Source organism: Danio rerio, chromosome 9 (assembly GCF_052040795.2).
Source record: "Danio rerio strain M-AB ecotype USA chromosome 9, GRCz13ab, whole genome shotgun sequence".
In the NCBI taxonomy this organism is placed as follows: domain Eukaryota; kingdom Metazoa; phylum Chordata; class Actinopteri; order Cypriniformes; family Danionidae; genus Danio; species Danio rerio.
This window is the reverse complement of record NC_141029.1, coordinates 46402501-46417443: the sequence shown is the minus strand read 5'-3', so window position 1 is coordinate 46417443 and position 14943 is coordinate 46402501. Positions and strand designations below refer to the sequence as shown.

At 30.7% G+C, this 14943-nt stretch overlaps 1 protein-coding gene across 4 annotated transcripts in view; it reads left to right on the top strand.

Annotated features, from left to right (window-relative positions):
- The window catches only part of pde1a (phosphodiesterase 1A, calmodulin-dependent), a 259650-nt gene that overhangs the window by 215452 nt on the left and 29255 nt on the right, over window positions 1–14943 (top strand). For all 4 annotated transcript variants that reach the window (XM_087268393.1, XM_087268394.1, XM_087268396.1 and 1 more), the window contains 4 exons: window positions 2231–2413; window positions 6664–6730; window positions 9258–9374; window positions 14480–14620. In XM_087268393.1, the coding sequence (XP_087124519.1) occupies window positions 2231–2413; window positions 6664–6730; window positions 9258–9374; window positions 14480–14620 (508 nt within the window). The remainder of the gene's footprint in view (window positions 1–2230; window positions 2414–6663; window positions 6731–9257; window positions 9375–14479; window positions 14621–14943) is intronic.

Here is a 14943-nt window from a genome sequence, read left to right as displayed (position 1 = left end):
CCTGATTAATAAAGGGAATAAGCCGAAAAGAAAATGAATGAATGAATGAATGAATGAATGAATGTTTTCAACATAAATAAACTCATAAAGGTTTGGAACCACTTGTGGGTGAGTAAATAGTGAGTGAATTGTCATTTTTGTGTGAACTGTCCTTTTAATTATTATTAATACGTGTTATTATTTTCCATTATTCATAATGTTGTGTTCAATATTCTTAATGTATTCTTAATAGTGTAGTCAAAAATATATATTTATTAATTTTCAACAATTGCCTTAATTGCTAATTATCCAATGTACAGTTGAGAACAAAATTATTAGCCCTCCCGTCAAATGTGTATATTATTTCATGATGTTTTACGAAGTTTTTGTAGTAATGACAAACAGGAACAGCTTGACTTATACAGCCTGTCATTAAAATCCAATTTAATTAATAAAGATGCATGCTAAGTCATTTGATTAGTAAATAAGTTGTCTTGCATTCTGCTTTATAGGTGTGCTGTGGTTAAGTAAATACTATATTCCTGTCTGAGCTTTAGAAAAGTCAGTTAATAAATTCAATGAATACTGAGACTTTCTCAGTGGTATGTTAATAATCAGTTATATATTCTGACTTATACATGTACTTATATTCTTGTATATTTATCAAAAATAATTAAAAATCACTCTTTTAAAATATATATTATAATCAGTCAGGTCATTTATGTAAATTGCTAATTGCTCTTTAAAACAGCCTTTGTTTCCTATAAGAAAGAACATGTTTTGTTTTTGGCTTAGGTGTGAAATATGACTGGGACATATTCTTGACAGGTTTTGTGAAGCTCACCCTATTACAACCCACAGACATGCCAAAAATATAACCCCTAAATACAGTGTTTTTAATCATTACACATCAGTTATTGCACATTCCAGTGATGATTGTAACACCACCGACGCACATTTGAGTGTAGGCTTCAGATTCCTGAGGGTTTTCCAGTTCTCTAGTCCTGATTACACTGAGGATTTATCATTACACTAGTGGGCATAAGGCAGAATAATCAAAGATTTTTTACAATGTTTTAATAGATCTCTTATGTTTACCATGGATGAACTTATTGGATTTTTTAATGTTGTTTCTCATTGTATACAAGTGAAGAGTTCAGTCGTGCCGTCTGAAATGTCTGTCAGAGATGAGCATTGCTCTCAGCCTTCTATGTTTATATTAAGTTGTTTCAATTTTAGGCCATCAAAGCTGTAAAAAGTACATGAAAAGTGAAATTACTTAACCCACACACAGGGGTCTCATTCAAATGCTCATTTCAGAAGAATTTTTCAGACAGCATTTAGAGGTTTTTACATCTCAAGTCTTCAAGTTTTGTATTTAAAAGCATTTTCAAATGTAATTTATTATTGGATGTATTTCACTTTGGTGCTCAAATATTATTATTAGTTTCTATTGTCAGAATTGAAAGCGTTTTTTCTGCCTATTATTGCTGTAAAAAAAAAAATCTGAATTTATTGATGAATATAAATGTCAAAAGAACAAGATTTATTTGCATAATAACATGTCTTTACTTTCACTTTCGGTCAATTTAATTCTTCATTTTTGAATAGAAGTATTACTTTTTTTTTCTATTTCTCCCCATCCTTTTCTAGAAAATGTTGAGTAGCAAAGTCTATTTGCAAAATGTTTGCAAAAAAAAAAAAAAAAGTGAGTAAACCTGTTAAAAGCTTAAAACTGCTTAAAAGCATTAAGTTAATTTTACTTGCAAAAATGCAGTAAACCCATTGGCTTATAAGTATAGACATAGTTTGTTTACGTAATATTTATAAGGCAATGAGTTTACTCTCTTCTTTTTAAAGTAAAGTCAACTAATCTCTTTTTACATTGTAGGAAATAATACTTAAAAAGAAACAAGTGTCACAAGTCATTAAAAACTTAAATTCAGTTTACTCATCACAGGACCGAATTGCATTTATAAATATGTTGAACATTTAATTGTTGCTCTACTTTTGGTCTAATTTTACTCTATTTTTGCAGCTGAGAGAGTGTGATTAATCACATCCAAAATAAAAAATAAACGTTTTTTTGACAATGTATGAGTGTGTGATATGTGTATACAGAATATATATATATATATATATATATATATATATATATATATATATATAGATTGATTGATAGATCTATAGTGTGTGACTGTGCTGTGCTGTACACTCTGAGCAATAATATCCCCTGCCTGTTTTTCCCCAGGAGGCTTCTGGACACTGAAGATGAGCTCAGTGACATCCAGGCGGACTCTGTACCCATGGAGGTGCGGGACTGGCTGGCCTCCACCTTTACCAGGAAGATGGGAGTGGTGCGCAGGCGGCCCGAAGAGAAACCCCGGTTCCGCAGCATCGTCCACGCCGTTCAGGCTGGCATCTTTGTGGAGCGGTATGGAGGCTCATTCATTTTTGTGGCGGTTTTTATTTTTATTTTATTTTCTCAGCTACAATAGTTTATGTACCAAAAAATCTCTAGGAATAAATATAAAAATAGTTTTTTGATGACTTAAGATTGTTTCAAAGTGCAGCCCCAAAATATTATTAAAATTTAATATGTATACTTTGCCACTATTGATCCAACCAGTTGGTTTACCCTTGTAGGATATTTTAATCATTTAAACTTTAAAATAATATAGAATATAATATTATAATCATTTAAATAAAGTACAGGAAAAAATAAGTGTTTCATTAGATAAATATATACGTTACGTTGAATAACAGTGGATCATTATTTCCTTCATGATTTGTTATTTTTTAAAGATTAATTGAAACATTACTGTGGACACTTTGATTGCATTTAATGTACTTTCTGTGAACATAAAACCACACACAAACACACACACACGTTTGTTTTTGTGAAAAGTGAGGTTTCCATTCATTTTATACTGTCCAAACCGTATATTATATTGCCCTCACCCCACCCTACCCCTAACCCCAACCATCACAGGAGACTGTGTGCAGCTTTACTCTTTGATTAAACTCATTCTGTAGGATTTTTAAGCATTTTGAGAAATGAGGATGTCACCAATGTCCTCATATTTCACCTCCTTTTTGTAATACCTGTGTCATACCCTTGTCATTATACAGATTTGTGTCCTGATATGTCACAAAAACACGTACACACACACACACACACACACACACACACACACTCTGTTATTTTTTACTTAATTTGCATGTAATATTTTTCATGCAAATTCAATTCAGTAATGCATTGCATCAACCTCCTTAACAAATGCAGGCAGATGAATTATAATTCAGTGCTGAAAAATACCAATAGAAAGTTTAAATAAATTAATTTTATGTATACATTTATATTTAAATTAGAATTAGTATGAGAGAACAGTAGTTAAGGGACTGATTGTAATATTGAAGTAATAATATACTCTAGATAATTAAATAATACATTTGTGTAATATGTATGTTTTTAAAATGCCATATTGCTGGTTATAAGCCATGCTTAAAAGTCTATTAAAACAAGTCTTTATCAATCCCTTAATAAATCCCTAATAGGCTCCACCTTGAATAGCATACTGCCTATAAAGACAGCTCTCTGTTTAGGCTGTAGAGAGTCAGCTGGATTTGGAACAGGGCCTTTGTTTTCCCTGTTTTACATGCAGCCTCTAAGTGAGTTTAAATCATACAGACAGTCCCATTTCACAGACCTGCGCTGTTATTTTCCTGCTAACTGGGAAAATGTCTACCAAGATTACCAGCACATAAAACACACAGTTAAGGGCTTGTTCAGCATAATCTTAGTGAAAATTGAATGTCTGTGACCTCACGCCTGAGAAATGCACACTTTTGCACAGGCACAGCTCCTCATTTACATTGAAACTCAATGAGGATGTCATAGACACCTGTTGAGCCTGAAGAGCTGATCCCTGGGTGTGTGTGTGTGTGATGTCAAACACAGATTTAAGGCTCGTTTAATGAATTGAGACATTTGAATGGCTGTTATTTAGCAGTATAAAACTCTCTAAAACTCCGACACTTTAATCATCTTTAGTAATTATAGAGTAATAATTTGTAATAAAAACAAAATAAACAGGGGACATTTTTGTATTTTTGGAGAAGAAATAATACTTATTGTTAATAATAATAATTGACACATTATATTATATTATATTATATTATATTATATTATATTATATTATATTATATTATATTATATTATATTATATTATATTATATTTTATTATATTATATTATATTATATTATATTATATTATATTATATTATATTATATTTTATTTTATTTTATTATATTATATTATATTATATTATATTATATTTTATTATATTAAATTATATTATATTATATTATATTTTATTATATTATATTATATTATATTATATTTTATTATATTATATTATATTATATTATATTATATTATATTATATTATATTTTATTATATTATATTATATTATATTATATTATATTATATTATATTATATTATATTTTATTATATTATATTAAATTATATTATGTTATATTATATTATATTATATTATATTATATTATATTATATTATATTATATTATATTATATTATATTATATTATATTATATTATGTTGAAATTAAGTTGAATTTTATGATATATTTGCAATTATTACTAATTTATTTTTTAAAACACACACAGATTCAAAGCTCCTGAATTCTTGAGGTATTGTTTACAACTGCAGAGTATTTGGGTCTTTTCTTTGATAAATGAACCTGACAGGACTACATGACAAAAAAAAGCTGCTGCTTTGAATTGGACTTACTACTATTCATCTATTGATCATATCCATTAAAAAAAAAAGGAAAATTCAGTAAAAACACTTCTCTGTTGAAACACATCGATCTGAAGGCGGTTTCTTTAAGATATTATTCGAGTTTGCTGACAGTAGTGAACAGCTGTTCACTAAAACACCAATGAGTCTTGAGTCTCTGAGTCTTAACCCTAACTCGCATTATAAAACCCTACTTTGAACAACTATGCTGATATTTTAAAGAGTTAACACAAAGAGGGCATGCATAGTTTGTGAATCAACAGAGAGGTGCGACTCTGATGCGAGTCGCAGACGCGAGGAGCGCGCAAACTGTTCATAACTAATCATTGTTACCTTCACATTTGCGTGATGCTTTTCTTTATATAGCTGAGCATGTAGTCCTAGTTGACTGGCAGTGGTTGGAAGTGCAGCCACAGTTAAGTCTGTATTTTACAGTCTCAAGTAATCAATAACAGAAAATGGGAAATGCCAATACACCAATCATTTTTATTCAAAACATATTTAATAATGAAATCAAATAATAATTTATTTAATATTTATATAAATTTATTTAGTGTTTATATAAATAATTATTTATATAATTAAGTTAATTTTAAGCTTTCTCGCGACCCACCTGCAGGATTGATGAGGCCCACTGCTCTGACATAATGTCTTAAGTGATGAAAAAACAGGTGATTTTGCTCATATTGTAAGATTATACGGCTGAACGGCATGAATTGCCATCAGTCTACAGAGGTTTCCCAGTATTTCTCTGTTGCAGATGGGAGATCGCAATAATTAACCACAAAAAAAAAAAAAAAACAAAGCAAAGCAAACACTACCAGATTACTATAGTATAAATACCGAACTACAACATACAAAAGAGAGTTACCTCGATTTTCACTTACCAGTTTAATAACAATTTGATCAGCTGTAGTTTGAAATTTTGTGCTGAATTTTTTCACCTCTAAGACTTGCTATGCGGTCTCTGTCACCATCTTGTGGAAAAGCGTCAGCTGTCTTTGCTCTGCTTAGTGACAGGCTGATGGCCGCTGATGTGCTAAATCCGAAATGATACATTTTTAAAATAGGCACTATCCTTATAAATAAACGACATTTTTGCAATCTAAACAATTCTCTCAAATTCTCGACAAAAAACCCCCAAAAGTACATTATGTTGTTTAACAGCTGCAATATTTGTCAAACTGTAGTCAGTTTATTGATCTGCTGTCACTCTAGGTTATCAGAGTAATAGACAAGGGTTAAGAGGCTGTACTAGTGCTGATATTGCAGAATATTGCATGGCCACAGCCAGTCAGATTCAAGAACCAGACAGAACTGTTGTATGTATGTATGTATGTATGTATGTATGTATGTATGTATGTATGTATGTATGTATGTATATATATGTATATATATATATATATATATATATATATATATATATATATATATATATATATATATATATATATATATATTATTAATAATAATAATTAATATTATAATACATTCTGTTAAAATTTTGATTATTATGAATAATACCAAATATTCGCTGATTAAATAAATTTAATCAGTTAAAATATTATGAAAATTAGATTTTTAGTCAAACTGTGTATATATGAAAATTTTTGTATGTTTTAGTGTGCTTTTCCAGTCTCATTTAAAAGGAAGGTTTAAGAGTTCTGTCCTGCTTATTCTTTGATCTGATTAAAAGTGTTTCCACACAAATGTGCTCAAGACTTCAGGGAGGCAGATTTTCGAAAGTTTAGTCAACATGTAGATGCATCACATTTGTCTTCATTGCTTACCTTGTTAAAAATAAACTTCATCTGTCACTATGTTAGAGAAAAAGACTTGTGAATGTTTGTGTCTTTGCAGAATGTACAGAAGAACATCCAACATGGCAGGGTTGACCTATCCGCCATCTGTAATTACTGCTCTAAAGGTACAGATTATCTTCGCAGTACATGATAAAATGACTTTAGTTTTAGACTTCAGTAAGTCTGTGTTTTTATTCACCTTTGTATAATTTTAGAATTTGGCTTTTTTAGTCTTTTTTTAGAAAGTGTTTTTTTTTAATCTTATGTAAAGAAAACATCCAAAATACACTTTAAAATGTTTCTAATGTAATTTTTCCAATTATGATCTGTAGATGTCAGTTGAAATATACATAAAGCCTTTTAATTTAAAAAAAAAAAATAATAATTTTTCTACTGCACTAAACCTTAAATTTTCACTAAGCAGTTTTTTAGTTTTAAACAGAATTATTGGTTTTAAATAATATACATCATTATATAAATCATTATATAAATTTATCTACAAAATGGTGAAAATTGGTGAACACTCTTTACTTGAAGGGATGTTTATAAGCCCTATGTAAAACATGTCATGAATATGAATATGAATGAGATTTATGCATGCTTGTACACCAGCTGTCGTTAAGTGTCATTCACTCAGTTAAGTCATTTTAAATGCAACGAAGACATTGGCTTTTATTTTAACGATCTAGGTGCAAAGTCTAAAGCACAGGGCGCAAAAGCATTAAGTGTCTGAATTCACTTTTGCTATTTTAATGACTAAAAAATATGTTCTGCACCACGGCACATGGTCTAACAGGGTTGAACTTGTTCTCCTAATGAGTTATAGTTGTGTTTTGAGAATAAACCAATCTGTGTCATTTCCCATTCCCTTTAAGAGTCAGTTGCGTCGCATTTTTTAAATACAAACAAAATAACATTTTTTAAAACTATTTCTATATTCAGTTTTAATTTCCAGCAAACGAATAAATGAACAATAATAACGAACAGTTTTACTAAAAACAGCTTGTTTTTAGTAAAACAAATATAAATATGCATATTATAAATAATACTGCTAATAATTATAACATGACACAAAAGCAAATTGTCATGAATAAACAAAAAAAAAATTGTAATCCTTTAATTCTTTTTATTTTGTAAAGATACTTGTGTATTGCTGTTCACCTTGCGTGTATTAAGCAATGTGTAAGCGAGGCGCACAACTAATATTTATATAGTCAATTTTAGTTCCTCAAAATAGCAACGCACCAACAATTTGCCTCAACACACCTCTTTTCTAAACTAGAACAGCCATGAGTCCACAAAGGAGTGCAAATGGATTTGCTATTTAACCACCGTGGCGGAAAATGGGAAAATTAAGGTTGCACTGGTCTGAAAATAGCAACACGTCAGGGCAAACACGTTTTGGGCCCTATTGCGCCAGAAGTATGATAGGGCCCATTGTTTGAGTTGCCTTTAAGACAACTTGACATAAACATATACATAACATCCTGTCTTTGTCATGACATATTGACATTACCAAGTCAACATAACTTGTCATAAATCTGTCATAAACATAATTGTTATGAGAACGTTTTAATTGTTATAGAGTTTTTTTCTCAGCACTTTTCTTTAGTGTAACAAACTGAATTTGTAATTAAAATTTCACATAGAAAATATCAATCATCTGTGAAATAATTTTACAACAGGGTCATTAATATTTCATGACAATTAACTGCATTTTAATGACAAATAGTCATACTATATAGTGATTTTAATGACACTGTAGATAAATATGAATGATGCTGTTCTAAAATTAATAGCACATTGTTTTTTTTTTTTAAATGTCAAGGTGTCAAGACAAAGACACGTTATGTATTTGTTTATCACAGGTAGTCATAACAAAGTCATCTCAAATGCTGTAATTGTTGCATTTACAATAGCATAAATGAGCAAATGCCCCTAATGACATTGGTCATATATATGCACAAAATCTCAATCAAATTAAAATTGTGAACACCCCCTTCAATTAAAGTGCTACCAAAGTTTGTTAGATTTTTCTGGCTATTCACAGTATTTTTAAATTTTGTGAAATCAAAATCGACTGTTTATTTTGTTAGCTCACATTAGTATTCTGGAGGTGAATAATTTATCCATGCATGCTAATCCACAGAAAAAAAAATTGTAGTAAATGTATATTAACATCCTTTCTCACCGTTAGTTTGCTATGAGGGAATGATGTGCAAAAGAAACCACCTCCCTACTCAATATTCCATTTCAGTTGGAAGTATAATAACATACTGAAATAAATGTCTCAGCAACTTCAGTTCATGCAGACTTTAAGAATTAAGAAGGGATAAAAGAGATCTCAACTATAAAACTTTTGAAGTGAATGTGTTTAACAAATAGAACAAGATCTGAACTTGACTTCATATAATGCTCAAATGTCTGTTCTGAAAAATTATACAAATTTGTCCATATTTAATGAAATAATCCCTTATTTGCATATTTAAACAACATTTCAGAAAACCTACAGTACATATAGTGCCTGTAATTCTTAATCTTCTCAATCAAATGGGGAAGTATGGTGATAAATATTAGTTACTTTGTTTACCCTCTTCACCTGCAGCATCTTTCCATAAAGCCATCAGTTTACAGTGTGTTTCCTTTTTTCAGGATGTTGATAAATGGTCGTTTGACGTCTTCAAGCTCCAGGAGGCGAGCAGTGATCACGCTCTGAAGTTTCTGGTCTATGAACTCCTCACCAGATATGACCTGATCAGCCGCTTCAGGGTACGAGAGACCGCAGAAACCAGACACAACAAAACTGTGACCCGTAGAGAAACTCACACACTGCCACTGAACAAAACTCCATCTGTCATTTACCCGCCCTCATGTCATTTCAACCCTATAGGTCCCCTTTTTCATTCTCAGAGTGGATTTAAGAGCTTTCAAGCTTCAAAAGGAGCACAATGGAGGCATAACAAAAATAAATGCAGCCTATATGAAATACAAGTCTTCTGGAGTTATACAGGCTTGGCCAGTATCTGTCAAGCCACTACTGTGGGTTGTAATGTATATTTGTAAGCAATAAACATTTTCTAATCAATTAATATACATGACCTGAAATACAAAACCAGTCTTATGTTGCACTTTGGCAATAGTCAAAAATACATTGTATTGGTTAAAAATTAAGAAATTTTTTAATGCCAAAAATGTTCGAATTTTAAGTGAAGTTTCATAAACTAATTTCGAGAGGAGCACGTGATATGATTGAGCACTGCTGGCCAGTCATCTGTAATTAGTAATAATCCAATCAGATCCTAGCTTACTATAAATGGATCATTTTCTCCTTACTGCTCTATCTTCGTGGTAACACTTTACAATAAGGTTCATTAAGTTATGCATTTACTAACATGAACCAATCATGAACAACACTTTTACAGCATTTATTAATTATAATTAAACATTTACTAATGCATTATTAACATCCAAGTCCATGCTTGTTAATGCACCATGAGTTGACATGAACTAACAATGAACTTCAGTATTTTCATTAACTAACGTTAACTAACATGAACAAATACAGTAGTAAATGTTCATTGTTTGTTCATGTTAGTAAAAGCATTAATTAACATTAACTAATGAACCTTTTTGTAAAGTGTGACCATCTTCGTTTTGGAAGAATCCCCCCTTCCACCCCATCTCCTCCTTTTCCTCCCTTTTCTGAAGGGGGAGCTATCAAGACATACCTAATCTCAGATCCCATGATATGCTTATTGACCGGGCGGGAGCCCTGGGCTCAAATATCTCCGAGCTTAGGGTTCTCTCCCGGGACAGCATGCCAAACCTGCTATAAATGCTAAGCAAATCTAAGTGGGAACTCTTGAAATAAAGCTTATGCTTTATTATGATGTCCATCTGCAAATATATACAACCTCAGATTTTTTTATTTAATCAAAACTAATTTTTGATTAGTGATGGGCATTGCTAAGTACTTTATATAGACACATTTAAAGATGATTTTCTCTGTTTGTTTGTTTGTTGTTGTTTTTTTACCTCAGATTCCAGATTTTCAAATAGTTAAAGTTTTTAGATACAACCTCCTCTTAGTTCTGACTGAATTTTTCTTCTAAATCAGTTTTTTTCTTAGCCTCCTATGCTTATTTTGAGTTATTTCACTTAAAAGACAATAAAAACAAACTATTATTTGCCATTCACGAGTTCACAATTACAGATGTTTTAAGAATAAAGCGTATTTGTCATGCTGTCCAGGGAGAGGGCTCTGAGCTCAGGAAAGACACCCCAACTCGTGTTATTCCCCTTATCAGGAAAAAAAAAAGAGACGTTGGATGTTCGAATGAAGTGTCTAGCTCACTCCCCTTAGGTAGATCATGTTTATGAGGTGAGGTGTCGGGGAGGTGGAGGGATATTAAAGTGGTGCAGTTAGGACAACTTTTGGTATTTATAGGGGTTTGGTCTAATGCTGATTGGATAGTAGAATGATTGTCAATGATGTATTAGAATTGCTGAAACATCTGCTCATGCTCCTCCTGAAATTTGTTTATAAAACATCACTAAAAGTGCAACTACTGAACCTACACACAAGAGGCTGCGAAATATGCAATTTTTTAAAAGATAAGTTAAAGTTAAATGCTTTTGCATCTGAACTTTTGAGTAGTAACTTGAAAATACTGCCCACTATTAACAAAGTATATATCAATATGAAGCTTATTTGTTCAGCTTTCATGCAAAGTATGAGTCTCAATTAAAAAAAAAGATACCCATGACTAGTTTTGGGGTTCTTGATTACATTAAATAAAATTTAGTATGATCAATTAATGCTTTGCACTCAGAGTGCCTTGCATTAAAAAAATACAGGAAATCCAGAGAAACTGAGCATTTTTTAAGTATTCTTTTTTCAGTCAGAATTATTAAATCCCCTGATTTATTAGCCCCCCCTGTTATTTTTTTCCCCAATTTTTGTTTAATGGAGAGAAAATTTACTTCAACACATTTCTAAACATAATAGTTTTAATAACTAATTTCTAATAACTGATTTATTTTATCTTTGCCATGATGGCTGTAAATAATATTTGACTAGATATTTTTCAAGACACTTCTATACAGTTTAAAGTGACATTTAAAGGCTTAACTAGGTCAATTAAGTTAACTAGGCAGGTTAGGTTAATTAGGCAAGTTATTGTATAGTGATGGTTTTTCTGTAGACAAAATAAGAACAAATAAGACTTTCTACAGAAGAAAAAAATATTATTAGACATACTGTGAAAATTTCCTTGCTCTGTTAAACATCAACTGGGAAATATAAATTTTTTTATAAATAAATAAATAAAATCAAAGGGGGCTAATAATTCTGATCTCAACTGTGTGAAAATCCCACAGAAATAAACCCAAATGAAAGTTAATAAAGAAAATCACACAGATTTAAAACCAAATGAAAGCTTATTTTTATGTAAATGTTATGTTTTTTATTCTTTTTTTTTAATTAAAAATATTATTCATATTATATTATATATTATGATTTCATATTTTTGCATTCACACCTAATCCATGTTTCACCCAAATCTGACGTTGTATCCGAAGAATGCATGTTTTTGCCCACATGTATATGTGATATAGATGTGATACGAGGCGTCTGAGTTTTTCCATCTGCTCTCTGTCTGTGTTTTTCTCCAGTGTGTCAGATCTCATCACTTCATCCTCTGTTCACAAGTGCAGTGACGACAGACTCTGAAATCACACACGCAGAGCCTCATCATTGCGCTGTAAATGTGGCTGATAGATGTGGCCTGTGTTTGGGTTTAGGTGGTTTGGTCTGGAGCCTCTGCTCTCTTCATGTCATTACACAGGAATATTACACTCATGCAAGCTGTTTTCTCATGGGAAGCTAGAAAAACGCTCTATTATTCTGCTTTGGAGGAAATTTAAAGGCCTATGACTGCAGATTGAGGGTGTTTCTTGTAGGGTTGAAAGTCAAAATTTGTATTAAAAACAGCTGAGCTCTTTAAAGGGGTTGTTCACACAAAAATAAATATTGAGTGATAATTTACTCACCCTTTACTTGTTTTTAAACGCATTTAACTTTCTTCTGTTGAACACAAAAGAAGATATTTTGAAGAAAGCTGGAAATCTGTAATTATTGATTTCCATATTGAAAGAAATACTATAGAAGTGAATGTTTTAGGTTTATATCTTTCTCCAAATTATCTTCTTTTGTGTTCAACAGAAGAAATAAAATTGGGTTTGACACCACTTGAGGGCGAGCAAATAATGGTCAATCACTTTAAAGGTGATCTAGAATGCTGGAAGTGTTATTATTTTGCATAAACGTAATACTGAAAGGGATGGTTCACCCATAAATGAAAATTGTGTCATAATTTACTCACCCTTCACTTGTTCCAAACCTTTTTAACTTTCGTTTTTCTGGTGGACACAAATGGAGATATTCTGAAGAAAGCTGGAAACCTCAAACCTAAAACATATTGTGGAGTGGTATTTACCAAAATAAATGAACATTACATTTTTTTTCACACTGTGGTATTTATGTTGGACTAAATTGATATTGTTTTTATTATTATGCAGATGATGTGCAGTTTTTGAGTTTAGCAATAGTTTGCATTTATTTTTTATAAGATCGCTTTAATTATAAAATTTATCGTAGTTAAACAGCGTTATGGGGAAAATAAGAAACTGCTTGTTTCTACTTGTTACTTGTTTTTATGGATGATTTATAATTTTTATTACTGTGTAAAGTAAACTATTGATCTATTTTGACATTTTATTAGTAACAACGACATTGATTTCTGTAGGATTAGAGTCAAGTTTTACAACATGTATTTATATTTAAATTTGTATCTATTATTTTTTATTTATTTATTTATTTATTTATTTATTTATTTATTTATTTATTTGTGTATTTGTTTATTTATTTCAATGCAAAACATATAAATAATTAAATAGAAAAATTCAAGAAATAGACAAATAAATAAATACATATTTATTTATTTATTTGTTTGTTTGTTTTTTTGTTTGTTTATTTGTTTGTTTTTTATTTATTCATTTATTCATTTATTTATTTGTTTGGTTGTTTGTTTGTTTGTTTTTTATTTATTTATTTGTTTGTTTGTTTGTTTGTTAATTCATTTATTTATTTATTTGTTTATTTGTTTGTTTATTTATTTAATTATTTATTTATTTGTTTATTTATTTGTTTATTTATTTATTTTATTCCAAATGTTAAATAAAGTTTATTCATAAACTAATTTCGAGAGGATCATGTGCTTATGATTGACCGTGGCTGGCCCCACATTAGCTTACACATGATATACCGATCAGACGAATCCAAGCACACATAAATAGACAGATCTTTTTACCCTAACCATCTTCGTCTTGAAGAATCCCCTTATATTACCGATTCCTTCCCCTCTTTCCTAGCTTAAACAGGGGAGCTCTAAAGATCTACCTGAGCTCAGATTTCTTTCTCGCATGACCTAACGGTATAGGGAGCACTGGGCTTAAGGTTCCTCCGAGCTCAGGACAGCATGCCAAACACATTTTTTACTTATCAATCATCAAATAAGTGTGAACTGTTGAAACAGTTTTAAAGATAACTTACTGAAATGTTCTGACAATGTTTTCATGCCAAAAAGAAGAGAGAGAGATAAACTAAACAAAGCAAACAAACAAACAAAAAACTGTGTTATGATTACATTATTGAGTGAAATATAATGATGGAGTAAACTATTATAACTTAAATTAAAGTCTATCAAATTGAATAGAGTAGATTTCAGTGGACTTGTCTGTGAAATCTTTTCTGTCTTAGTGTAAAAAAGTGAACAGTTCTCTAGTTTCACCAGTGATTGTCCTCCTGTGTGCAGATACCAGTGTCCTCGTTGGTGTCCTTTGTGGAAGCTCTGGAAATCGGCTACAGCAAACACAGAAACCCTTATCATAACCTGATCCACGCGGCTGACGTCACACAGACGGCACATTATCTGATGCTGCACACTGGCGTTATGGTGAGCAGAATAAATAATATATGTTGGAAATATCAAATTAAATTGAATTGCTTCTTGTATTTGTTGATTTGTTGAATATTTCTACTCTTATTTATTGTTGTTTTTGTTGTTAAAAGGATTATCCCTCCTGATATATTTTGAGTATTTTTCTTCTGGTTAATGGAGCATGATTTTTTAAACACATTTTTAAAGATTAATTCTTTTGTCTTTGCCATGATAAAAATACATAATATTTTTTGGCTATTTTGCAGGATATTAATATTCTGCTTAAAGTGTCATTTAAAGGTTTAACTAGGTTATTCTGTTAATTAGGCAAGTCATTG